The sequence below is a fragment of the Mus caroli genome, unplaced genomic scaffold (genome assembly GCF_978045245.1).
Source record: "Mus caroli unplaced genomic scaffold, Mus_caroli_1 scaffold_11, whole genome shotgun sequence".
Lineage (NCBI taxonomy): Eukaryota > Metazoa > Chordata > Mammalia > Rodentia > Muridae > Mus > Mus caroli.
The window spans coordinates 56,297,585-56,324,340 of NW_028227266.1; the positions used below are offsets into that span (position 1 = coordinate 56,297,585).

General features: G+C 54.0%; 1 protein-coding gene across 2 annotated transcripts; it reads left to right on the plus strand.

Annotated features, from left to right (window-relative positions):
- The first annotated feature begins 1,135 nt into the window (after positions 1–1,135).
- On the plus strand, positions 1,136–23,328 carry Sema7a (semaphorin 7A (JohnMiltonHagen blood group)). Of its 2 annotated transcripts, none has more exons than XM_021172087.3 (14): positions 1,136–1,360; positions 14,610–14,752; positions 15,244–15,285; positions 15,606–15,698; positions 15,905–15,992; positions 16,141–16,251; positions 16,785–16,924; positions 17,407–17,591; positions 18,374–18,482; positions 18,572–18,770; positions 21,332–21,459; positions 21,641–21,795; positions 21,939–22,000; positions 22,321–23,328. In XM_021172087.3, exons 1-14 carry the CDS (start codon positions 1,183–1,185, stop codon positions 22,680–22,682), a joined length of 1,995 nt encoding a protein of 664 aa, XP_021027746.1. In that variant the 5' UTR covers positions 1,136–1,182; the 3' UTR covers positions 22,683–23,328. The 2 variants fall into 2 exon arrangements, with proteins under 2 accessions (XP_021027746.1, XP_085700789.1); XM_085844663.1 differs by lacking the exon at positions 1,136–1,360 and adding an exon at positions 1,413–1,500.
- The last annotated feature ends 3,428 nt before the right edge of the window (positions 23,329–26,756 follow it).

A 26,756-nucleotide genomic window follows, 5' to 3' on the forward strand; every position in this document is an offset into this window, starting at 1 on the left:
CTGTGGGTTTTGAAGGTCAAGTCTTTGTTTACTTCTGTTCCCTCTTCCTTGCCCTGTCTCTTCTTGGTGCAGTACACCTTAGACTACATATACAGTAAGCAATAGATTGGGACAAGCTGACCTGGATGGATTTCCCAGTCATAGCTTCCTCTGGTACAAGCAGAGGTTGGGTGTCTGTCCATCTCTGGCCCAAGGGACATGGGAGACCCTTTTACGAAGAGCAGACAAAGTGGCTCTGAGAACATAAGCCAATGACAGAGTTCCCTGGGTTGTTCAGGTGACTGCAGAGGGGCTGGGGCCTGGACCCTCTGATGGAACTACCACCGAGTCACCAGGTTGCCCTTGGTAGGTAGCTGAGCCTTAGGCAGAAAAAGATCCCTTCGACTGGTCTGACCTTCCCTCTCTGATTATGAGTCTTGTGCCCCTCACTTTTTTCTTGAGGAAGGGGCCTTCCTAATTATATCCCCCTCAGCGCACATGGAAATGAGTTTGGATTTTCTGAGCATACACCAGCTGGCTGGGGGGAGGCAGCCCAGAAGGCTGCTGGCTGGGGAAGGGAGGAGAAAGGAGAGGGAGAGGAGGGAGCCAGGCCAAGATGAAAAATTCCCAGTGTTCTCTCAGGCAGAGCAATCGTGGGGCGTTGTGGGGACCCCACACATCATAGACCTCCCCTCTCTCCTCCACAGAGGAAAGCATCTTGCTCCGGCTGATAGGATCAGCAGAGAGCTGAGTCCCACTCCCGCGAGCCCATTCTCTGAGAATGGTTCTCTGACTACAAACCACTTAGCTGACAGCAAGGGGGTTGTCCGGTGTTAGACTCATCTAAGCGCTGAGAGATCCTTACGGATTTCCTAGGCCTTTCTTACCATTGGGGCGAGGGAAGTGGAACTGAAGCCCAGAGGAGGGATGGGATCTGCCCCTCATGACAGATCACAAGTCTGTCTTCTTTGCAGCTGGGTTCTCCCGGTGGAGTTGCCTGCGTGCAGGTAGCGAAGGTTCTCCTGGCAGCGGTCACCGCACAAGCAAGGGGCCACCGGCAAAGCTAGACAAGGCTGCGAGGGGCGGGGGGGAGGGGCGGGGTGGGGTCAGGCGCTTGACTCCGCCTCCTGGCGCTAGGTTCTGCCTGCGGCCGGGCGCTGGCTCAGTCTCGGCTGCTTGCCGCTGTCGCTCCGGGGCTGCGGGATGACGCCTCCTCCTCCCGGACGTGCCGCCCCCAGCGCACCGCGCGCCCGCGTCCTCAGCCTGCCGGCTCGGTTCGGGCTCCCGCTGCTGCTGCGGCTTCTGCTGGTGTTCTGGGTGGCCGCCGCCTCCGCCCAAGGCCACTCGAGGAGCGGACCCCGCATCTCCGCCGTCTGGAAAGGTAGGCGGCGCCGCGCGGCCGGCGGGGCGCGGGATCGGACGCTGTGCGGGGCGGGTGCAGAGTGTGCGGCACCCGGAGAGAGTGAGTGTGCGCAGCTCTGCGGGTCTCAGGCTGGCCCCGAAGGGAGCGTGTGGGTCCGGGTGAGTGTTTGTGAGTGTGCGTACTGTCACGCCGGAGCGGGCTGGAGCGCTGCAGCGTGCGAGCGAGTGGCTGGGGCCCGGGCCCAGCTAAGTGGCGCTCCAAGTCCAACGGCAGCTCTGAGCCCGAGCCGCAGCGCCCGAGCGCGGGGGGAGGCTGCGGGCCCCTGTCTCACCGAGGCTCTTTGGCTTTCCGCCACGGGGTCTACTATACAGAACCCTTCTTTCCCCTGGCCAGCTTCCTCACCCCGACCTCCTCCTTACGAGCTGCGAGCTCTGCTGACACGCGGGGCTCGGGCTCGGGCTCGGATGGTGAAGGGGGCGCGGACCCATTGCCGCCGCCGCTGCGCTCGGGCTGCGGGAACAAAGACCCCGCCGCCTGCCCCCGCCCCCGCCCCGGCCGGGAGCGCGGGCCAGGCAAGGGGGTGGGCACCCTGCGGCGAACCGGGACAAGGTGCGGTGCAGGGGCTCCGAGCACCTGGGCGCTGTCTCCGTAATGCTAGGACCAGCCGCTCCCCCCTTGCCCGCACGTGGCAGTTGTCACCAGAAATCGGCACTAGCACGGGGAGGGGGGGACAGTGCCCATTGGGTGGGGCGAGGCCATTGGGACCCCCAAGCGGCGTATCTGGGGAGGGGTGTGCATCCTTAGGACTGTAGTGAATATGAGAACCTAAGGGACTGGAGTCTTTCCTTCGGGCATCTCAGTTTAGAACCACGGGTGGTGGGACAGAGAGCTGGCTAGGTTGGGGTTGGAGGCTTTCTGCCACTAGGGACTGAGCTCCCTCCCTGCATTGCACACAAATGCCTCCCCGCCCCCAGACAAACTCAGCTCTGTACCCAAATTTGGCATCTCTGCAGCCCCTCCCCTAGTGGTGATGGGGGACTCACACGGGGGCTGGGGGTACTTGTCCTGTCTGTCCCTACTGTCCCTTTGATGCCTTGGCAGTTTGCAGGGATTGCGGAAGTCTGAGCATTATCTGGGGCAGGTATTCTTAGCAGAGGGGGGGAACCCACATAAAATGAGTGGCCCGAACTGCCGCAGCAGCTGAGAGAATGTGACTTGCCCAAGGTCACTGGGCAGTGTAGGCACTCACTGTGCAGGAGGGGTCTCCGATCTGACTCTGGATCTGTCCTGGGCCAGGTTAGGGAGAGGAGAAGGATTTAGATGGTTCTCCAACCATAAACGTGGTACTCTCGTCTCCAACTTCGCCATCCAGCCAGAGGTGTAACTGGTGGAAGAGGAGCAGTTTATCTGGACCTCTGAACATCCAGTTCATGGTGGATACTTGCACCCTCCACAGTGGCACCACTTCAGCCTCTTTCTCTGTCCCTGCCAGCATGTTAACTTCCTCCGTCCCCTTGTGTCTTAGACACATGCATATGAGTATGCCAGAGGAGACAAACGGTTATGTCTGAGTGTTCTGGAATCTCCCTCTGTATCAAACCCCTTTCATTTGATTGTGCTTGTCCCCCCAAATCCTTCCTTGACCTCCCGCCACATACTTAATGCACACCCACTTGTTAGCACTTAATGCATGCCTCTCCATCCCTGGCACTTAGTCCTCCCTTACCCTCAGACTATTTAAAGCTGCTTTCAGCTCTCTTACCCACTTTTCAGGCTCCCAGCCCGTCTCTATGTGCCGCTTCCCTTGCTTGCACTTCACTGAGTGACCACACTGGTAATGCACTATTGACCCCCTCTGGCTGGGATCCACCAGACACTCACCAATCTTGTCCAAGGACAGTCTGCAGTCTCCTTCACAAGTGCCAGGTGCCCCACTGGCCAGACAGGCCCTGCCATTCACCTATCCCCAAGCCCCTAGGGCCACCAGCTGGTGATGGTGTGCCCGGCTGACAGCTGCCTCCTGTCTCCTATGGGGTAACACATGGCAGTCGGATAGTAGGGAGCTTGGATAGGGCCAACCCAGGCACAGAGTGAAAGAGAGAGAGAGAGAGAGAGAGAGAGAGAGAGAGAGAGAGAGAGAGAGAGAGAGAGAGACCCTCCCAAGCTTTGCAGTAAGCCTAGGGCCCTGTCTACCAGTGGATGGGATATAGTAACCTTCAGGGTTGACTAGACTATGAGTGGATAGTGGTAACCCCACATACATTTCTCTACAAGACATAGATTTGAAGTTTAGTTTTGAGTTGGGACAGAATAGGGACTGGGACAGGTATAGAAATGTCTTTATTTTTTTGCTTGGTTCCCACCCTCACTCCAAGCCTTAGGAAACGATTAAAGGAGGGTCTCTGAGAAGGTCCCAGACTGCAGTTGTTTGCAATCAGATGAGAGCCTGGTGCAGAACAGCTTGGACCAGGGAGAAGGTGTTCCATCACAGACTGCTGGGTATCCCGAGCTGTGCACCTGTCTTTGACTCCCAAAGGTTGCCAGGGCAGGAAAGCTCTGGAGGTAGTCCCTACAGGGCATCTCTAACTTGTGAGTCAGTCATCAGTGTAAACGTATGACTCTGACCCTTCAAGCAAGGGCGGGAGACATCAGATGGCAGGAGAGGGCGTAGTGTGGCAAGAAGTTGGTACACTTGTTATGCTATGTATTGCTCCCCAAGAGCTGGAGAAGGAGAAGCCTATGGAGGTCCTGACCCCCAAGTCAGAGTGATCCAGCCTGACCACAGAAGGGAAATCGTCCGGGCTCCAGGCTCTCCCTGCCCTGCTGGTTCTTCCCCCTCTGGCCCAATTAAACAACAGGATGTTATTGTTGACTTAGGAGCTGCTGGGTAGCCATTAAGGTGCCACTCCCCAGGGTAGGGGGTTGTTGTCACCTCCTCCAGGGGATGAGGTCACAGCTGGGGCTCTCAAAGCATCAGCATTTCCAGTGGAAATCCCTGACCCCTTGGGGGACTTAGATGAATTCATCACCTTCAAGGTGAACCCCCTGCAGGACTGAGGGGGGGTGATCCCCAAGAGGAAAGGGGGTTTCCTAAGCTGCAAGAGATGCTTGGTGACTTCCCCAGACGCTCCCTGCCAAGTTCTGTGTTGGCCCTGTGCTGAACATTGAAGCTTCAGAGAGTAGATAATTGGGGATGGAGCTCAGATCTGAGTTGAATGGACACAAGTTACTCTGGCACCTCAGGTAGAAATAGGTGAGAAGAGCAAGCGGGAGAGGGAGAGGGAGAGACAGACAGAGAGAGACAGAGAGAGTCAGAGACAGAGACAGAGAGACAGAGAGAGGCTGACTCTCATTCACTGCTGGGCCACAATTCCTCCAGAATCCTTTTCCTTTAGGATGCAGAGGGCAAAGCAGAGGTCACAGTGGCCAGTTTAGATCTTGGTGTTAAGTGACTGAAACCTGGGTAGTCAGGGGAAATCCTTGAGTCTTGTTTCCTTCTTCTCTTCACTGTCATAGGCTGAAAGTCAAGGATCGGTTGCAGGGAATGGCCTGTTGGCGTCTGACCTCAAGGGCAGACACACATTTAACAGCCCTGGGTTGCCTGGGTTCTGCTTCGTGCTGGTTCCAGACTGAACTTAAGGGTCCAGCAGAGAAACTAAATGAGTTAGTGCCCTTGTAGACAGGAAGCCTGGGCAGGTAAATCTGTGTGTACACTGACAGGACCTGTAACAGAGAGCAGTCATGGGTCTGAGGAAGTCTGCCTGGCCAGTGGATGAGGTAGCAAACATGAGATGACACAGGCAGGAATTGGCTGCGTGAGGAAGGGACAAGGGAAGCACCTGTCTGACAGGGTTGAGTCAACTTTGGCCAGGGATCCAGCAAGGTCTCCCCCACCTCCACTTCCACCCCCACTATGTAATCCCAACTGGCCTGGAACTTGCTATGTAGTCTAGTGTGGCCTCGGACTCACATAAATCTACCTGTCTCTGCCTCCTTAGTGCTGGGACTAAAGGCCTGTGTATCACCAGACCTGACTTCAGCAAGTTTCTTGGAGATGATATGCAAGCCAGCCTCTTGTCACTGCATGGGCAGCCTTCTAGAGAAAGACAGTGGCAGGCCATGCTGTCCTAGGTCCCTGAGGGAAGTTGTGGTGGGGTCCAGGGCCACTAGGACCTCCCCATCAGCTCCTGACCAAGGGAGAATTCTTAACGTAGGAAGCCTGCCATGCCAATTCTCTGCATGTAAGGCAGAAGAAACCCCCTTGTATCCAAACCCTGTATTGCAGACAGGACAGGCACAATTCATCTGACCAACTTCCCCTTCCAGGAACCTTGGTCCCTTTTGAGAGTACATAGTTTTCTAGGTTGAATATGATGTTTTCTGCACTTGGGAGAAGTAAACTGTTCACTTGTCTTTGAGGAGTGCTAGGCCAGGTGGTCTGTGAGGCTCAGCCTGCAGGGGGCAGTCATGAGAACAATGACCCTAGAGTTCCCTGCTAGAGTTGCAGCTGACAGCATGGCCTCCACCGTCTTCCAGTCTTCCAGATCCCTCATTGGACCTCAGTTCGGGGTGGCTGTATCTTAGACTCACCGTACTTCCCTGCCTTTTACTAGCAGCTCTGAACCAAAAGGCTTCTGCTTCTTAGGTTCCTTTTTTGGCCACCCCAGAAACCTTGCTCCTCTTCAGGGATAGGAGAGACAGGCTCTTGATCTGCCCTGGCTGTGCAAGAAGGACCAGCTGCCAGATGTATGAGCATCTGGCTGTCGGTGAGCCAGGCAGACCAGAGAAGGCGAGAGAGTAAAGGACCACAGTCCTGGATCCCTAGAGTCTAGAGGCTTCTACCTTCCGTAGCCAGCCCAGGTCCTACGTTACTGTCCTACCACAGGAGCAGGTTCTCCAAGCCTTATCCTCCTTCAGGCCTTCATCCTGGCACCACTGTCCCATATGTAGATTGTACTCTGACCTCCACAACACCCCTCCATTCCTCTGGGACACTCTACTGCGTGTTCTACCCAGAACACACAGCCAGGCAGAGCACTGCTTCCCCAGAGCCTGATGGTTACCCTCCGACTCCTCTCCCCATCCCTCCCAGCACCCAGTGCTCCCCAGGGCATCCTCCCTGCACCCTACTTACCCTCCTCCTCAATCCCCTCCTCCTGCCTGCCGATTCGTTCTCAGTTCCATCGAGGAACCTTCTGAGATGAACTCAGCTTACCCAGCCTGACGGAACTGAGCTCAGGGTGCGAGAAAAGAAATGTCAGAGAGAAGCTGGGCCAATCACACAGGCCCCAGATGGAGAAACTAAGGCCTAGAGACGGTAGAACAGACTCAAGGTCACTGGCAAAATGGCAGAACTAGTGTCAGGGCTGTGTTTTTCTGCCCTGAGCTTTCCAGTAGCCCAGGTCTCTGCCCCCTCCCAATGCCCTGTCTACTGTCATGATTTTCTGGGTCTAGGGCTTCTAAAGCCTGTTACCTCCTTGATCTGTTTAACTGAGCCCAGAGACTTTCTAGCCACCCACCAAGACCCTCAGATTTGGACCCGCTCTGTTTACCTCGTGTCTGGCCTTTACTGAGCAGAGCTTGGGTCTCAGGGGGCAGGTTGCTCTGTGTCATTGCTCAGGCTAATCTGGGTTTAACCACAACAGCAGCCTGAGGATTAGGCTGATCCTTTGGAGCCTCCTGTACCCTTCTAATCAAGACCCCAGGCTTTGGGCCAGCATCCTAGGGACCCTCACTGTGGAGGCAGCCAGCCCTTGACCCCTGCCTGCACCTCCATTCAGCTCCTGGGAGAGAGAAAGCAGGAGAAGCCCTGTGCTTGCCCCAAGGGAGCCAGCTGTTAGTGATGGAAAAGGGGCCCCTGGGAAGTCAGGAGTGCATAGCCAAGACTATGACAGAAGGTTGGTGTGGGTGATACAGTCAGGGGGAGGAGAAGGAAAGAGCAAGGGACACAGGGTGTAGCTGCTGCTGTGCCTCAGCATCCCAAGTAAGGTCATCATGACAAGCACTGTACCCCATAGGTGGCTCAGGAACCTCTTCTAAATGTCTCCTCCTCTGAAACGTGGTAGGAGGCTGACCCCCTCCTAACGGCTGGACCTTCCTATCTTGCCCAGCCCTGGCAATGGACAGTGGGTCCTCCTTGACAGCACCTCACATATCTAGTGAACTCCCACCAGAGCCAGTGTGATCTGAGAGAAGAGAACATGTCAGATAGTGGACGGAACACAATCAGAGAGTGCAGGACAGAGTAATGAGGGCTAGGGCAGTCTGGAACACTTCTGGAGCCAGGGGATTTGGGCTAGATGTTCAAGGACAAGTGAGATCCACATGCAGCAGAGAAAGGACGGGGCTGTGAGCACTGGCCGTGTGCACATGGGGAATAGGCATCGTGGGGATGCTCAGAGACAGGTGAGCCCTGACTGCCCTGCTTTGGGGTTTCGTCCCTGCTGGGATGGTCCCAGCCTGGGAGCTGTGGTGGGATCCTGAGCTTAGAGCCAGGGTGGAGGTGCATGCTACAGTGAGTGCTGATTGGCTGGGAGCCTGGGTGTACAGTAGACAAAGGCTGGTGTGCATACCCAGCCCAACAGCTTCCTAGTAAGGACAGCGATCCCAGAATTATCTTCCCAGTTTGTCATACTGGCTAGCATTTAGGGCGAGGGTGATATACTGCACCCCTGATTCCTGTCCCATCTACAGGCATACTCATGCTCACTCAGATACACTTGTCAAGGTGTCACAAGTAGAGGTCAGGCATTTGTTGGCAAGTAGCCTTTGTCTGGACCTCTAGCCTCCCTCATCTTCATTCTCCTCAGTGCTATAGAAGGGGCTGCCCTGGAAGTCTCTGAGAGTCCATCCCTGGAGTACAGTAGGATACATTCAGGTCCCAGGGTTAGTCAGTCTGTGTCAGGCTCTGCTTATATGGAGCTATGTGATTCTGGATAAGTTGCTTAGCTTCTCTGTGCCCCGCACACCTTATCTGTGAAGCAGAGCTAAGAAGAGAGCAGACATCATATGAGCTTAGTGATTTGCTGAGTTAATAGCTCTAAAAACCCCTTGGGATAGCACCTGGCAGATCCTGCTGAGGGCTAGCCTCACCACTGCCATCCTTGTCCCTCTTTCTGCTTCCCTCCCCCTCTCCCCTCCCCTCCCCTTCCCTCCTCCCCCTCCCTCCTCCTGCAGCATCTCTAATTTCTCATGGAATGCAGTTCTGCAGTTCTGGCACCCCAGACCCTGCCTTTACGCTATGCTGGCTGCCTGCCCTCACACTGTGTCCCCTGCTGGTCCAGGCCAAAGCTGAGGCTGGGAACCTTCTGTCTCACCACAGTCGTCCACCTGTCTCCCTCCCTACTGGGCTGAGGTAGGCATCCTCTACCTTCTTGCCACCCCTGCCCTGGCTCTGAGCCCAAGAGCAGACTCTGTACTGTTTGCCCTATAACTGCTTTGAAGTAGCCATTAGCTGACCTTTAGGGCTTTGGGAACCTGCATGGCCAAAGAACAGCTTGGAGCTAGATAGGGTGTGGCGTTGGCTCTGGGCTCCCTGCCTTTCCTGGGATTGAGCTCAGAACCTCCTCCCGACTCCAACTGGGCTCGGTGACCACCTTCCATCTCCACTTGAACCCTTTGAGCCTTGCTCACTTCAGCTCTTCCAAAAGTACTTCTCATCAAACTTTGTCCCAGCTTCTTTGTCTAGCAGCCTGAGCCCTCTGGTCACGGTGATGCAAGTGGTCCCAGCCCTTAGGTGGTTTGGAAAGGCTTTAGTTTTCCTCTCTCTAAAATGGGGATGCAGATGTTTGTCTTGCCTTCTTTGCAGGGTGGTGAGGATTTGTTGGGCTGGCCAGAGGAGGCAGACGAAGATGTCGCTTTCACAGTTGCTCTGCTTTCAGAAAGCTGTGCTAACATCTTTAGCATGTATACTCAAGTCTTCCCCTAACTCATGAATTTAAACCTTGACTGCTTTGTGTTCATTCCTGGAATCATGATGGGTCATAAAACCCAGGCCATAACAGACCAGCAACCCCCATCTCCACCAGCCACTGAAGGAGGAACTGAACTCAGGGAGGCCCTGTCCCAGCTCACAAACAACAACCAGATGCCTGGATGCCAAAGAGAGTGGGTGGTTTCTTGGAGCCAGGGCTGAACGAACACTTGAGGTATCTTCTCCTCCCACCCATGACCTTGGCAGTGTAGGCTTGCTGATAATGAGGGTAGATGTCTCATTACTCCATGAGGGACACTGCCACATTAGGCCCTTGCTACCGGTGCTGGCACGGCACTTACCTGGCAGCTGTCAGAACCCAGCCCTGCACAGGTGTCACCAGTACCCTGACAGTAGCCGTAATCTGCTCATAACACCAGGTCAGTGCCATCTGGAGATGGCCATATCAGAGGCAGAACCAAGGAAACATCTGTCCCTGCCTGTCTGCCACCACTGGGAGGGATTCTCCTCACCATCTTGCCTTACATTAGTCATGCCTTTGGGTTACTAAAGGCCCTTGGGAGATCAGGGCCCTACCTTGCAGGTGGATGGGTGATTCCCTTCCTTTAGCAAGTTAGCGATTCTGTGCTTGGTGAGTAGGGGCGGAGGGTTAAGGAGAGAGTAAGGCGGAGAAGTGCAGGTTTCAGCAGCTTTCTCACAACAGTTTCTCAAAGGAGACCCCAGTGAGGGTGGCTTTAGAGAGATGCAGTGGCAAAGTGGGTCCCCAAGTCTGTGAGCCTCCCTGGGGTGTGTGTTTGCCTTTAGATCAATGCCACAGCCTCGATGACCACCGCGTCTCCCAGCTTGGTGGCTGTCTGGATATACCTGCCTTGATGTGTATTATGTGAGACTCCAAAGGGTGGAGGGACTGCAGGTTAGCTCCCAAGTGCCACGCGGCTCTTCATTCTTTTCTCCGAGGGTGAGGGTGTGAGTGGGCACAAGTGTGGGAGGAGGTCCCTGCCAGATATGGCTGTGTCCCCAGTCTGTGGTTGGCCAGGCTCTTGCTCCTTGGTGACTTAACTCAGGCATTTCCTCCTGGGATGCCCACATTCTTGCCATTCTCTGCCCACTTTCCAAGGGCTCTTGGAGGTTAGCATTCAAAGCTGACGGGTTCAGTGGGTCAAGGACCAGCCCTTGTTGTTCCCTTTGTAAGCAGTGACCCTCACTCTACCCTTTCCAGCCTGCCCTCCTCTTTCACAAGCATCCGGGCTAGGGGGAATGACGGGAGCAGATGGTACAGCATCCAGAGTGAACAAGAGGAGGACGGATCCTTCATTAGGCAAGCCTGCTTTGAGAAAACCCAAAGAAAACCTCCCTACTTCCTACAGTCAGCCGAGTGTTGGGATGGTCATGGGAGGATGGCTCCCAAATGGAACCAAGCCTGCTGGTTTTTCTCTTTTGCAATGGAATCAAGGCCCTATGGACACCCTGTCTGGAGTGCTGTGTCTGCATGGGGCCACTTCCTGTAGTCTTCCCAACACTTACATCTAACTAGAACTCGTCTAGCCCTTATGAACCCTATACTGTGAGGAGGTGGGGGCTCAGGGACCATGGACCAGCTAGCTATGGGACTACCTGGGGACTCTGCTCAGGAGAGCCATGATTGGCTCTGAACCACATGGGTTGGGGATGGCCGTTCTTGTGTTTAGCCTGCCTTGAGGCCATGTCCTCTTTGTGTGCCCCTAGCCCCCTCCCCTGCCTGAACCCCTGGTTATTCTGGGAGCTTTTAGCTACCACTTAGTCAGCCACTAATGCGTCAGGCCGGGGAGTGAGGGGGGGAGACACCGTGCCAGACGGTGCTCCTTTTAGACACACAGGATGGAAAGGAAGCAGGGGGAGCCGGGAGCCGGGAGGTGAGGGACTGCCGGAGGAAGGGAGATATTCCCACTCCTGGCCTTGCTCTTTGGTAGCAGGCAGTAAGAAGAGACTGATGGTCAATATGTCCTTGGGCTATCTGTGCCTTCTTTGCCCCACCACTAAGACCTAGCCTTCTGGATTCTTCTTTCATTAATTCTCTGTCAGGTAGCAGTCCTCTACTACCATACACCCTGCTCCGTTCATGCAGTTGCCTCTGCTTGCACACCCCTTCCCCATTTCTGGCCAGTCTAGCTTTTATCTGCCTTCTCGTCTCTTTGGCTTCACAAGACAGCAAAGAGAATGAGCTTAGGGGAGTAAACACTTAGGCTAGACCTTTTAGAAATAGACTCCAGTTTGCTCAGCCCCTGTCTAGGCAGGGCCTTGCATCCATCCCTTCCTCTGGCCCAACTTTCTCGGAGGTGATCCTGGCCAAAAAGGCTTGCTGCTGCCTTCACTTCCAGGCAGCCCTCCTGCCCCGCGCCCCCAGCGCCGTCCTCTCCCCCCATCCTGCTGACCTGAACAAAGCTTTCTTTCATGTATTCATGGAACTGCTGCTCTGACACTTCCTGGGCACAATCAGGCCCTTTGAGGGCCTCGGGCAGTGCCGGGAGCCTGGGCCGGGGCCGGGGTGGAGAATGGGCCAAGGTCTTGTCCTGGGGCTGAGCTGGTGCCATCTCCTTCCTCCCCCTAGTTCATAACACATCACCAGGCCCAGATCTGGGAGGGGCAGAAACCTGAGGGGTCATCGGAGGGTTGGTCCTAAGCTTCTGTTTGTTCTGCAAAATGGGGCCAGCAGTTCATGTCTTCCCTCACTCGGACCTTGCCTAGGCTTGAGGGGAAGGCTTGCAAATCAACAGAGTGCTGCCCTGGCTGTATCTATTACCCGTACCCCGCTGCCGACACCCTCCCCTGCCCTTCCCCTGCCCTTCAAAGCTTCTAAGGGTCTTCTGGGAGCAGCCCAGGCTCCCTCCTAGGACTATCTGTTTAGTGACCTTCCTGTGGTGTGGGTGCCTCTTATCTACACTTCTGAGGAGAGCCAAGTATCCTCCCCAGGCTTAGTGCTTGTCTCCTCCACACTAGGCTTCACTTCCAGGACTGCTCTTTGACAGCCCTGCTACCTCCAGACAAAGGCTCCCTCCATGGTCCCCTCTGGTGCCATTTTCCCCTTGAGTTAATCTGTACATTAGCCTTGCCTGTCCCTTCCTGTCCCTTGCCTGTCCCTTCTTGCACAACTCTTTCCCATTCCTGGCTGATCTAGCTTTTATCTGCTCTGAATCAACAAGACAGCAAAGAGAAAGTGGTTCGGGAAGTGAACGCTTAGTGAACACTTAAAGATAAACTCCAGTTTGCCCAGTCTCCGAATAGGCAGAGCCTTGAATGCATCCTTCAAAAACCAATGGGAATGGGGAACAGGAATGGGGAAGGGGTGGGCAAGACTTCTCTGGGGTCCAGAGTGTTGAACTTGATGCAGGTGCTTGGGAGCTAAGGAGACTGGTGGAAGTGGCCAGCCCGGCCTGGGAGTGCTTCTTTTTTCTTAGCTTTGTGGCTGTAGGTCTCAGTAGCCCAGCATCCCCAGGCACAGATACGAACCTTTCCTCCTGCCTCCCAGTCTGGATGTTATGGAATTGTGAGAGAAGTTGAGCTGCCTGGGACCTGGGCTATGGGCTGCTCATGTTGCCGCTTAGGCTGCGGGTGAAAGGAAAGCCATGAGTCAGGAAGACCAAGTGTCTGCTGCCTGCTGAGCCCAGCTCTACAGTTTTATCCCAGCTGAAAGAGAGCCGGAGGACAGTGCCCATGCTCTGCCACCACTGAGCACTTCTGCCCAGAAAGCAGCACAGAGCTGGGCTCTCAGCCTCTGCCCTGCACATCTGGGGCTAATCTAACGAGAGGCAGCTTTGGGGGTCTAGGGTATGAGAGGTAGGGTTCCTGTCCCTCCATTCCCACCCTCATTGCTGGATCAGGCTGTTGGTGGTGTGCCCCAGGAGAGCCAGGTCAGTCAGAAGGCAGCAGACTCAGCACTTCAGTCTGTACCCAGCTAGGCTCACATCTCCAGGAATGTTCTTGAGAACTGATACTGTCCGGATGAAACATTCTGCCCTGCTTGCTGATGCGACCTTGGGCCAGGCTTGTCCCCCAGAGGGCCTTGGTTTCCTCCTCTTCACAGTGAGCCAGGCCACAGCAGATGCAGAATCTGAATTATTCCCACTGTCTGTCTGGGATCACTTGTCTGTGGAGACGTGTGTGTTCCGGCCCTTCTTTGCCTCTGATGGATGCAAGATCATTAGGAATGGCTTAAGTAGCAGCAAGAAGGATTTAGGGCAGCCCTTGAGGAACTGGCAGTTTGTTTTTGCCTGGACTGAGTGGTGTCCTGCTTGGGTGTCACTGCCAAACTGGCTGTCCCAAAGTTTGCTGCAGCTAAAAAAAACAAAACAAAACAAACAAACAAAAAAAAACAGTGGTTAGACCAGGTTCCGGGGTGAGGCCCAGGCTAATCAGAGGTGAGGGGACAGTGGCTATGGTTGATTGCTGAGGGCATGGCCATAAGCCATCTCATCCCTGTAATTTAGTCCTGCAACCAGGACAACCTCAACAATGTCACTAGAGATGAGACAGCTTCTCCCTGGAGGCGATGGCTGCAGACAGTTTCTTTTTTGGGTAAAACTGCCCTGGTCAGCCCTTCTGCTGAAAGGCGTAGGCTGTACTTTTTGAAGGTCCCCTGTCCCAGAGTTGCTGGGACAGAGAGCTGAGTCCCATAAGGAGCTGGCATCTGTGCAGGTGAAATCAGGTTAGAGATTAGCTTTGAAGACAGAAGCAGAGGGACTGATTTAGGGCCCACTCCCCACCTGCTTTCCTGTGTTTTGGGGCTGTTTATCCCTTGACCTGTCTTCCCAACTGTATAGTGAGAAGGAGTAGATGTTGAGATTTCTCTCAGTTCTGAAATGGTGCCCATTAAGGGCCCTGGGTAAGCCAGGAGGGGTTGGAGACAACTTCTCAGCTGTGAATAAAATGACAGCCTGGGGATCCGAACCCTAACTGGGGAGCTTCAAAGCCCTGCTGTTTGCTTCTGGAGAGACTGAGATGGAGGGAAATGGAGATTCTCTCTCAGGACAGAGCTGATGGCCTTCCCATACTTGCACAGCCCCTTAGGAGTGTGTGTGTGTTTGGGAAAGGGGGCTGCTTTCCCTAAGATCCCTAAAGTGCCCCTCACTCTGAGACAGCACACATTCTGGGGAAGGAACAGTGGCTTTGGGTGAGGACGGGTGATCGCTGGAGTCCACCAGGGCATTCCTTACTTCTCAGGTCCACCTAAACCAGGCCTTGTCTCTGAACGTCCAGTGCCCTGAGCTTGGAGCATTAATTAGCCAGCAGGGTCTAGCATGCCTGTGGGAACTCCAGGGTCCTCTTGCTCAGGGTGTTTTTCTCTTTCATGCTGCACAGGGCAGGACCATGTGGACTTTAGCCAGCCTGAGCCACACACCGTGCTTTTCCATGAGCCGGGCAGCTTCTCTGTCTGGGTGGGTGGACGTGGCAAGGTCTACCGCTTCAACTTCCCCGAAGGCAAGAATGCCTCCGTGCGCACGGTGAGCTTGGGCCCCTGCCGTCCCCTCTTCCTTCCTCTTCCTTGACCTCTGGTCCTACTGACGGTCCTTATGGAGAAGGAAGGAGCTGGCACATCTTTCTGCATGTGGCCTTCTACCTCCATACCCTCACACATGGGTCCTGGGGCGGCTTCTACAGGTAGTCTACTTTGGAGTAGGGAGTCAGGCTATGAGGAGAGAAACTGGGAGCTAACATGCATGGCCGGGCAGTGCTGATGGGGGATGCCAGGTTAGGAAGCTGGATTCCAGAACCCAGAGCCTGCCTTTTGCGGTTGCTCAGCTCTGCTCCTGGTATCAGACAAAGAGCTTCTGTGACCTTGGGAAATGTACTTACACTCTCCAAGTCTCAATTACATCTGTGGAAGATGGAAAAGATAATAGTCTCATCCGGAGCTTGCCCCGAGGCTGTGTGGGCAGCATTTCAGGGGCATCTCACCCCTGGAAGGGGGATTAATGCTTCTCCCCTCCCCCAGGTGAACATCGGCTCCACAAAGGGGTCCTGTCAGGACAAACAGGTGAGTCAGGGGAGGGACCATAGGGAAGAGTGGGCCCCTTGGGGAAGAAGGAGAAGATCCTGAGAGTCAAGGAAGGGAGGGAACATGAGTTTGCTAGACTTGTGGCTAGTCTTTGGGCCCCTAGACAGAGGGGGAGAGATAGGCTCCTGACATAGGCCTTGTTCACGGGTGGGGCGGGGGAGGATAGAGTCAGCAGCCCTGGGTGCCTGCTATCTATGCTCAGCCCTTTTGGATGTCTTCTTTCCCAAGACATTGGATCTTAGTGTCTTCTGGGCCTGCCAGGGACTCCCACCCACCTAATTCTCTCCTTCCCCATACAGGACTGTGAGAATTACATCACTCTTCTAGAGAGGCGGGGTAATGGGCTGCTGGTCTGTGGCACCAATGCCCGGAAGCCCAGCTGCTGGAACTTGGTAAGAACCCTTCCCATGTGCCTGAGCAGTCCCCATTTCCTAGGTGGGTGTCAGCCCCTCATGGCCAGACAGAGGTGAGAGATTCTGAAGCCGGCATTACCCTAAGCAGAATCTCTGGGAGAATAGGCTCCTGGCTGGGCAACTGACCCTCACAGGGTGCAGTAGCCGGTGGTCATGTGGCCATCTGCACCTCTGATCTCCTCCAGGTGAATGACAGTGTGGTGATGTCACTTGGTGAGATGAAAGGCTATGCCCCCTTCAGCCCGGATGAGAACTCCCTGGTTCTGTTTGAAGGTAGAACAGCATTGGGCAGGGGCCCCGGGAGGGTGCTGCAGCACCAGGCTCGGGGTAGGAGGGTCAGTTCCTTGTTCAGGGGCCCGAGCCTGGGGGAAGGACTTAGAGAAGATGCCGCTCTAACCCACATGTCCTCCTGCCACCCCAGGAGATGAAGTGTACTCTACCATCCGGAAGCAGGAATACAACGGGAAGATCCCTCGGTTTCGACGCATTCGGGGCGAGAGTGAACTGTACACAAGTGATACAGTCATGCAGAGTGAGTCAGATCCTGATTGTGCTGAGGGTGGACCAAGGGGTGTGAGTGCCCAGGGTGGCACATAGTCTTCTTGCTGTGTGCCAGGAGGACTTCCTAAGAGGCACAAATCTGAACAGTCAGCACTGAGGTGTCTTGAGTTGTGAAAGAGGAGGAATCAAGGTGTGGAGGCCAGATGGGTCTGAATAACTCTGGGAGCAAACACAGAAGAAGCTGAGACCTAGCATGAGGCTCAGAGAGCCAGAAGTTCAGCTTTCTCATGAACCCATGTGGGGCAATGGCCCCGTCTTCCTCATTAAGGCCCCGTTGATTAGGCAGAAGTGACACAGGCACCCCAGGGACTTTCCTTCAGTCCCTAAGCATGAAGTCATTGCTCCTGGGCCCATGACATCTTTGTAGAGGAGGACATAACAGGTGTGGGGTATTGCTTTAGAGCTGAGGGCCCCATGAGGCCTTAAGCGCTGTTCTGAGTGCAAGGTTGAATGGCTGCCACACAGGTTTCTAGCCTCATACCTTATCACCCATGTTCCTGGCAGACCCACAGTTCATCAAGGCCACCATTGTGCACCAAGACCAAGCCTATGATGATAAGATCTACTACTTCTTCCGAGAAGACAACCCTGACAAGAACCCCGAGGCTCCTCTCAATGTGTCCCGAGTAGCCCAGTTGTGCAGGGTGAGGCAGCTCTGTGAGGGGTGGCTGGGTGAATGATAGTGTGTCTGTATATATACAATAGGAGTGAGTGTGTGTGTGTGTGTGTGCACACATGCATGAAACTGTGACAGTGTGTGTGCACAGGCTATCATGTACCTGTGAGTAAATGTGGTTTAGCTTTGTATGCATATTGGATGAACAAACATGCGGGTATGTAGTACATGTGTGTTTACCTGTGCTGTGTTTGTGTGTTTGTGTACAAGTGTGCATAAGTGAAGGTAGCAGATGTGTGTCTGATCCTGTCTGCTATGGAGGACCCAGAATGTTCATCTGCAGGGCCCCAGTGTGGGTCCCGGGCATACCAAGCTGGAGCCCAGCTGAAAGCTCACCTAGGTCTCTACAGATTTCAGCCCCTCGAAACCTGCCCTGCTCTGGGTACTCTGGGTGCTTCTGGTGTGTCAAGCAGATGCTGAGGGCATTCTTCTGCCTTCTTGTCCTTCCAGGGGGACCAGGGTGGTGAGAGTTCGTTGTCTGTCTCCAAGTGGAACACCTTCCTGAAAGCCATGTTGGTCTGCAGCGATGCAGCCACCAACAGGAACTTCAATCGGCTGCAAGATGTCTTCCTGCTCCCCGACCCCAGTGGCCAGTGGAGAGATACCAGGGTCTATGGTGTTTTCTCCAACCCCTGGTAAGGAGTAGTTCACGACATTAGCAGCCAGGTGCTAGGCTTGAGTTCTTACTGGGTGTGCAGTAGAGGTGTCCAGCAGTGTGATGTGTGTACTGTTGTGTTTTCGCTTCTGTATACATGGTGTGTGGCCATGGGTCACGTGCACATTCCTGCCTATGTGTTCTGCCATATGTGTGCCCAAAACTGATACTAGTAGGCCTGGGAAAGGCTGGGGTGCTGGGTGTGATCACAGCTGCTCAAACACTGCCTGATAATTCACACCTTGTAATCATTTTCATTGATTGAAAATAAAACAGACAAATGTTGGGGGGTGGAAAAAGACCCTGTGCTGGCTCTCATGTGCACGGAGCCACAGATAGGGCAGGACCTGAAGGTCTGAGCTCCTGAGGCTTCAGCACCCTTCAGCCTGTGACTGTCGGGGTGGGGGGTGGCAAGGGGACAGAGAATGACTCAGGCTGTGATGTGGTTCCTTTTTCTTTCCGTAAGGCAGAACAGGTGGCCTGTGAAACTCAGTGATGCTGTAACAGAACCCAAGGTTGTGGTTTTAGGTTGCAGTGGGGACAACTTTGTAGTTGAGCTTCCCTCCTTCCTCCCTTCCCTTCTTCTGTCCCTCCCCTGAGAGAACCTTGTTTGATATGCTAGGCACTGGCCTCTGCTCCAGTGATAGTCCTGGTTCGCAGAGCTTGTAGGCAGAGGGCTATGGTTGTGCCCTGTCCGGCATAGGTAAGTGGAGGTGGATGCATCCTGTACACCTTATAGATGCGGTTTGTGTATCCCTGCAGGAACTACTCAGCTGTCTGCGTGTATTCGCTTGGTGACATTGACAGAGTCTTCCGTACCTCATCGCTCAAAGGCTACCACATGGGCCTTCCCAACCCTCGACCTGGCATGGTGAGCCATTGACCAAACATGGCCCAGACCCCAGCCCTTCCTGGCCTCACCTCCCAGTCACCACTGACCTATTCTATTCTCTTCCCCAGTGCCTCCCAAAAAAGCAGCCCATACCCACAGAAACCTTCCAGGTAGCTGATAGTCACCCAGAGGTGGCCCAGAGGGTGGAACCTATGGGGCCACTGAAGACACCATTGTTCCACTCTAAGTACCATTACCAGAAAGTGGTTGTCCACCGAATGCAAGCCAGCAATGGAGAGACCTTCCATGTGCTTTATCTAACCACAGGTGATTGGCTATCCCAGAACTCCCCCCGCCTTTTTTTTTTTTTTTTTTACTTTGTAAAATCAGATTTGAACTGGGCACGGTGGCACATGCCTTTAATGTCTCATTATTCAAGAGGCAGAGGCAGGTAGATCTCTATGAGTTCAAGGTCAGCTTGGTCTACAGGGTGAGTTCTAGGCCAACCAGTGCTACATGGTGAGAAAAAGCGAAGCAGAAGGCATAAAAGGTACAAAGAACCATGTAGGTCACGCTTGCTTGGGCCTTTAGGTGTAGATGGAGAATTGAGTGTTCAGAGCTGTCAGGGGTTAGTGTATGCAGGCTGAGAAAGCCCAGGCCGAGAGGGCGGGCCTCCTAGAGAACATGAGGCAGAGGAGAGAAAAGAGAAGTCATGCTGAGTTGACAGAAGATCTTGCACTAGAACTTGAGGCAGAGATGCAGTGGATGAGCAGAGCCAGGCGCCGCTTTGGTCCAGTTGTCTCACCCTATGGAGAAGCCATAGGAAAAGACGTGGAAAGTGGAGTTTGGGGTGGGGTGGGCTTGAGCTCTGGGCCTCCTGGGAGCTTCTGCCATTGGGAATAAGAACCATGGGCCTTCTATTAGTCTTTGGGGTTAGGCAGGTGAGAGGAAGGATTTGAAAAGTTGGTAGGACGCCAAAAAATTTGATGCCATGTAACGGAGTTTAAGGCGGCAAAGCCTCACAGAGGCCTGAGACATCTTCTCCCCTCTCTTTCTTTCCTGTGGGGGGTGGGGGTGGGGCTTCCCTGGAGGAGGCTGAGTGAATGCCCGAGAGATGCTCTAGAAAGCCTCGATATACCCTGAGCTGAGTTTGTGTCTGCCACCTCATCTCCAGTTCACATTGGGGTGGTATCCTGCAAATTGCTTGGGAGGCCATTGTGAGCCTGGCCAGAGAGAGGCCTTCCTGGAAACTGGAAAGGACCCTATACCATTTGGGACCATTCATCAGGGCCCAGGCTCCATCCCTCCATTGTTCAAACTCCCTCCAGTAGCTTCCTGTTGCTGCTCCACTTTGGGGCTTCCTTGGCCATGTTGGCCCGGTTTGAAGTTAGAGATCTAGGGTCATTGTTTGGATCCTGGAAATCTCAAAGAGAGGATTTTCCCACAGTACATTGGGGATGAGGGAAGGGAGGTCACACAGGACAGGACAGGGAAGGCTGGCCAAGAGCCCTGTTACTCCCTTCCTACATGTGTGGGCTATACATACACTCAGGGATTATGGAGGGAGTCTCTTATCTTCTCTGTGGCCCATGGGAGAAACACCAGTTTAGAGCCTGCAGCATTTAGAAATAATGGGGCCAGATAAAAATAAAGAATCCTCTAGGTTCTCATCAGAGAATGGAAGCTCTTACAGTGGGAACTGGGGTCTGTTTGCCTGTTTGTATTTATGTCTGCGTCTGTCTTGGATAAGGACAGAGACCGTGTTGGGGGTTTGTCAGGTTTAGGTAGTCTTTGGCCACATCTCAAAGCCCGCAGGTTGAAATACTAGCCTGGAGGAACCATCTCAGGTAGGCATCACCTGACTGCTTTTTTGGGGCAGATGATGCCCTGGGAAATGGGGGTGTGGAAGGAGAGAAGGAAAAGGCTATTCTAGAAACTGGGACAGCAGTTGAGGTGGGATTAGGAGCACCAGGGTCAGGATACCCATTAGTCCCCAACAGGTGCCAGTGGAGAGAAAGCTGCCCTAGCAGGCAGTCTGCTTATGTGACCTTGGGAGTACTCATATGGGATCTAAGGTTCTTTTGAGATCTAAGATTTTACAGAAATTAAAATATCCCTTAAGACCGAGCGCAACTCGGAATCCTGGATTGACTCCGGGAACAAAAGCAGGACTCAGTGGAAAAACCCAAGAAACCCAAATGAAGTCTGTAGCTGAGTGAATAGGGGCACACTGGCGTCAACTGCTTAGCTGTGACGATTTACTCTGGTTATGTAAGGCTTTCAGCTGGGGAGACTGGGAGAAGGCTAGACCGGGGCTCTGCACGTCTTTTCTGAAAAACCTAAAATAAACAGTTAAAGACAATATATCCCCTAGGCACCTAGGATGCAAGCAGCTTGTAAAGAAAGGCCAGATGTGGGGTTCTGACCCGTCTGGGTTCCAATTTCTTCCCTGCTGCTCACGACCTGTGTGACCTTGAGCAAATTGCATAGCTGTTCTACACCCCCCTTATCTGCAGAGTAAGGGAGATAACACCCACCTCAAAGGGCAGAGGAGGGAAGGGGTAACCAAGGTCATGCAAGGCGTCGATCCTGGCTTGCTTTTTAATTTTGCAGCCTCCAGTAAGCCTTTGGCATATTGGGGGCACTCACTGAAGGGAATGGCTTTTGGGGGTCAGCCTTGGAAACTTCCAGGCTGCCCTTGTGCTCTCTGTTCCTTCATGGTCAGCTGTTCTTACCCCACCCTACCCCAGTCCTGTGACACTCGCATGAGCCATAACTCCCAAACCCTCCCTGCCCAGAGTCTTTCTCCTGGCAGCCCAGCCTTGAAGAAATCTATGTACTGAGGTAGATCCTATCTATTGACTCTCTCCTCTGCTCACTACCCACAGACAGGGGCACCATTCACAAGGTGGTGGAATCAGGGGACCAGGATCATAGCTTTGTCTTCAACATCATGGAGATCCAGCCCTTTCACCGTGCAGCGGCCATCCAGGCTATATCATTGGATGCTGACCGGGTGAGCCGTCCCACCCTACTCTGTACCCTTGGGACCACCCAGACAGCTGGCAGAGGAGAGGGCAACTCTGTTTGCAGTTTGCATGTCCTTTCAAGGACCTCTAGGGTGGCAGAGTTCCTTCTTCAAAGCTTGAGGACTCAGTGGAGGGCTCAGGCCTGACCCAGTCTTGCTCTCTTTCCAGCGGAAGCTCTATGTGACCTCCCAGTGGGAAGTGAGCCAGGTACCCCTGGACATGTGTGAGGTCTACAGTGGGGGCTGCCATGGCTGCCTCATGTCCCGAGACCCCTACTGTGGCTGGGACCAGGACCGCTGCGTGTCTATCTACAGCTCCCAACGGTACATTGGCCCCAAGGGAAAGCAGACCTCAGAATGGGGTGCATTGAAGGGTTACAGGAGGATCATTCTGGGGTCATATGAGGAGAGGTGGGGCGCTCCGTTACAGCCTCTCAACCGCTGATGTTTGCTCCTCCTAATTCTAGGTCAGTGCTGCAGTCCATTAATCCAGCTGAGCCACACAGAGAGTGTCCCAACCCTAAACCAGGTATCTCATCTAGCCCTAACCTTGGCCCCAGGCTGATGAAGGAGGCACAGCTATGCCTTAGTCACCTTGATCTGCAGAAGGCATGAGCTTGACCTGAGGCCCCTGGACCATATCCCGCTGAGGGAACTCCCATGATGTCGGGTGCTCATGAGAGGGCTGGGGATGTGGGAAAAATACAAGAAAACCCCTAAAAGTCAGGATCTGCACCCCATCTCCACCGTGTTCCTTTTAACCTTGCTCTAGAAGCTGCATCTGCAGAACTCAGAGGCTCCCAAGTGTTCCTGACCCCTCCTCATGCCTGTTCCCTCCTGTTTTCTCAGACAAGGCTCCATTGCAGAAGGTTTCCCTGGCTCGGAACTCTCGATACTACCTGACCTGCCCCATGGAGTCCCGCCATGCCACTTACTTATGGCGCCACGAGGAGAATGTGGAACAGAGCTGTGAGCCAGGCCACCAAAGCCCTAGCTGCATCCTGTTCATTGAGAACCTCACGGCCCGTCAGTATGGCCACTACCGCTGTGAGGCCCAGGAGGGCTCCTACCTCCGTGAGGCTCAACACTGGGAGCTGCTGCCAGAGGACAGAGCACTGGCCGAACAACTAATGGGCCATGCCCGGGCCCTGGCCGCCTCCTTCTGGCTGGGAGTCCTGCCCACACTCATACTTAGTCTGCTGGTTCACTAGGGCTTCTAGGAGCTGGGTGCGCCCCAGGCTTCTGTAGCCCAGGAGTACTAGAATGATGTCACACTCAGCCGGCCGGCCCGGAAGCTCCCTGTCCACTGATTCTTCCAGGGGTACTGAATAATCCAGTGGGGGACAAAGGGCCTGGAGACGTCTAGCCGCAGGCGGCTGCTGGGGCCCAGGTGGGGTAGGGACAGTGAGGGACTGTAGAAGGAAGGCACCGACTGTGAAGCTGGGCCATCAGCAACTCAAGACTTTATCTTCTCGAGAATATTTTTTCGAAATCTCCTCACACTTGACTTCATGCAGTGATGCACCTGGCCTGAGAGCCCATCGGCCTGGCAGTGGGCTTTGGGAAGGGGAGCTGGGACCCCCATCTCTGGACCTTGGGGCTGAGTCCTTTGGGACCTTCTGTACCCAACTGTGTCCTTCCCTGTTCCACTGCTGGGTGGCCAGTGTCCCTGCAGACCCGGGCTGCTCCTCTATACCTCCCTCACAGCCTGGGTCCCACCGGACAGCGCCTTGCATGTTTATTGAAGGATGTTTGCTTTCCGGACGGAAGGGCGGGAAAAGCTCTATTTTTATGTTAGGCTTATTTCATGTATAGCTACTTCTGACTGCATCTGTATGAAAATACCAAAACTACATGCTGGGGTGGGGGTGGGGCGGGTAGAGGGAGGGTCTGGGAAGGGGGGGGCTGATCCCAGGCTGGGGCTCCCTGGGATAGGATCAGAGTCCAGGGACAGGCATGGGTTTGACGAGAGTGGCATGAGCTGGCTCTGCCCTGGGAGCCTGGTCTGAGGGCATGAGCCTCCAGTGTGGGGGGTGGTTACGGGAGGGGTGGGTGAGGGAGACAGGGGAGAGCGAAGAAGAAAACTGAGCCCTAGGTAGATTTGCCGTGGTCATTTTGAAGGAGGAGCCGGGTCCACAGGGGGAGGTTCCAGGACTCTGCCCTTGGCATTGTGGGTTGGGGGGCAGGGGGAGTCTCCTCCCTTCCCCTCAGCCCCCTTCCCCAGGGGCTGTGCTTCCATGCTCCTAACCTCCCACCTTCAGCTCAGGACATGTCCTAACTTAGGCTAAACTGTGAAAATTCCCGTGGAGATGGCCCAGACCGAGCTTCCCAAGTGGGCCTCCCAGCCCCCAGTCCATAGATTTCAGCAGAGAGCTGACCCTTCTCCAGCTGTGTCTGGGGCAGGGCCTGGGGCCGGGGGCCTTCCAGCTTCCGTCCCTTATCTCTTCTCAATGCACTTTAATAATGTAACATATTACTAATAAACAAGCTATTTATTTACCTGTGTCTGTGCCCTGTCTTCCACGCCTGTGGTGCTGAGTAGGACTCCAGCTTGTCACTCAGTACCTCCTGCCAGTGTGAACATCACCGCTTCAGCTTCCCCTGGTGATCCTGCTGGCAGGAGGGCTCAGAGGACCTCGGCTAGAGGGGGTGGGGGGCAGGGATGGGGAATGTGAGCCTGTAGCCCCTCCCCTCCTGTAGCTCCAACCCCTTCCCTTCCCTTGGGAGACCTGGCTAGGATCACTCTATGGGCAGTTACCAGGCCTTCCTACCTTCACGGTGAAGGGGTGAAACTGGCCAACGAAGAACACTAGGATGTGGTGATAGAAGGGTGTGTGCAGGAGGCTGGTGGTGCCAGGATATAACCAAGGAATGGTTGCTTGCTCTTGGCCAGGCTGCTAGGAAGAAAAGAAGAAGGGATTGAGACAGAGCAGGCTGCGCCTTTCTGTCTCCACCTTGAGCATCCCCCGTTGGAGAAAGGGCTGGAGCAGAGACAGGTGAGAAATGGCAGGGAATAAAAGCTGCTCAGGAGATGGAGGTCAAGACTAAGGACAGTGACCATGGGATAAAAGTGGGGTAATACCTGACAGCTCAGAAATCAATGCTCCCCCAGTGATCTTCCTTCCAGTTTCCTCAGCCCCATTAGCAATGCATTATTTATATATATTTACATATTGTTTTGATTTAAATTAAATCACACATTTTATAATTTTTATATTATTTAAAGATATGTAAAATATTTTATAAATATATAATTTATACTTATAAGATTCATATTCTTTTATGTGTACGGGTGTTTTGTCTGCATGGATGTCTGTGCACCGTGTGCATGCTTAGTGCATGCAGAAACCAGAAGAGGGCGTTAGATGCTCTGGAAGTGAAGTTACAGACGGTAATGAGTCAACATGTCGGTGCTGGGACTTGAACCTGGGTCCTTGAAGAGCAGCCATGGCTTAGAGAGGGGTGCACGGCCAATTGGGGTCAGTTTCTTTGAATAGGTCAAGCTTCTAGTGAGCTATGGAAGAGTCCCTAAGACTGGGATAGCCCTCACCGGCAGCATTTCCTGTTCATTTGGACTAGCCTGATGCTTATTGTTAGGACACTTATCCCCTTTAATCTTCCCAGGGTGGCAAAAGTAGTGAAAGTGGTAGGGACTATGGGCCTTGAGGAACCCAGACCTGTGGCTGGAGCAGAGTCCTCAGCTACTGGTGCCTATTGTAGTCTGGGGCAGACTCCTTCCCGCCAGAGCTTCACAGGGTCTAGTTCCAGTCTATTTGTTCTCCACCTTATAGTTAAGGCAGCGGCAGCAGCAGGTGACTTCACAGCCTCCTCAGGGAGACCTCAGATGAAGGGAAGAAATGGGCTTTAGTCCTCACGTGAGCAGAGCAACTAGTGAGGAATGTGAGTCTAACCCTGACTTTTCCCGGGTCACTGGGTGACCTCTAGGGTGATCACCGCCCTCTCTGCACTTCAACAGCCTTCCTCTGCCCTTTGGGAATGCTCAGGGTATCCTGATGAGTTTGTATAAGGGACTTGAGTAAAAGCACACTCCTTTGTCTCTACAAAGGCGCCAGGAAAGGCCCAGCCAGGCAGAAGCCTTGTGTATCCAGGCATGACATGAGCCCATGTAGATCCCATGTAAATGAGCCATCAGACATGGCCAGCTCGGGATCAAGGTTCTTGTCTGTTTGATCTGATGGGTAATCAGCACCAGGGGCCTCAGTACGGCAGTGGGTAGATAGGACTGTTAAACTAGGCTCAGTGGCAAGCAGGTCTACTGCTAGGATAGCCATTGGCTATCCATGATGCCAAGGATAGCTGGGGATGGGAGTGAGCCTCATCCCTCTACCACTGTCTTATGCATTCTCTCTTAGAAGCAAAGGAAGGGCAAAGTCTGTGAAGGACCAAAGGCTAGCCCCGGGGGAACTTAACTGGGGGAGCAGGACCAAAGGCTAGCCCCTGGAGAGCTCAACCGGAGATCCCTATTTCCCCCGACCCCTGCCATTCCTGGGCCCCTGGCTAGCAATAGAGGCCTGTTTGTCTCTAAAAAATCCCTTTAGCCACTCTATCTGCTATCCCATGAGCCCTGAGCTACCCTGAGCCTCATGATCCCACCTTTCAGTCTCCCATCTATGGTTCTTGGAACTCCCACGCCTTGATTCCTGTGAATTGTCTCCCTGGGATACAAGAAGGAGGATGCTTCCAGATGGGGATTTCCTGATGACCCAGAGTGAGGATCTCTGGGCTCATCTCTCCTCAGCTTGCTAACTCCAGAGGCTAGAGGAAACATTTGGAAAAATATGCGTTGATGCAGGCCCCAGGAGAAAAGACACTGTAGGGAACAGAAGCTAGGGGATAAATAGCAACCATTGATGAGATGACCCCAGGTTAGAGATGGGAGCCTGGAGGTCGCCCAACCTACCTGGCATGCCCAGAAAAGGCTTTAGACGGAATATAAGCTCCCCTGCCCCAAGAAGAGAATGGCAATGGGAGAGAAAGGAAACATTTTGCCAAGGAAGGGGCAGGGGTATGTGGGCCTGTGGGCCTGGATGAAGTACAGTGAACTCCACAAAGACAGGAAGCCTCGCCAGTGCTGCTCACAGCTATATCCCCAACACCTGGGCCAGCGCCCAGTCCCCAGGAGGGTGCTCTGAACACTTTGATGAAAGGAAGGAATGTCAGGAAGTGAGACTGGACGACAACTTCATCATCACGTGCCAAGGCCCCAGATCTTTAACCTGCAGGTGCTAAGGAGTCATGGCAGGACACAGGGCAGGGGTGGGGAA

Excerpts from the sequence above, each read along its gene's own strand:
- Sema7a (XM_021172087.3), top strand. The coding sequence starts at position 1,183 with ATGACGCCTCCTCCTCCCGGACGTGCCGCCCCCAGCGCACCGCGCGCC. Across the intron at positions 1,361-14,609 it reads CATCTCCGCCGTCTGGAAAG|GGCAGGACCATGTGGACTTT; the intron begins GTAGGCGGCGCC and ends CATGCTGCACAG. Across the intron at positions 16,252-16,784 it reads AAGTGATACAGTCATGCAGA|ACCCACAGTTCATCAAGGCC; the intron begins GTGAGTCAGATC and ends TGTTCCTGGCAG.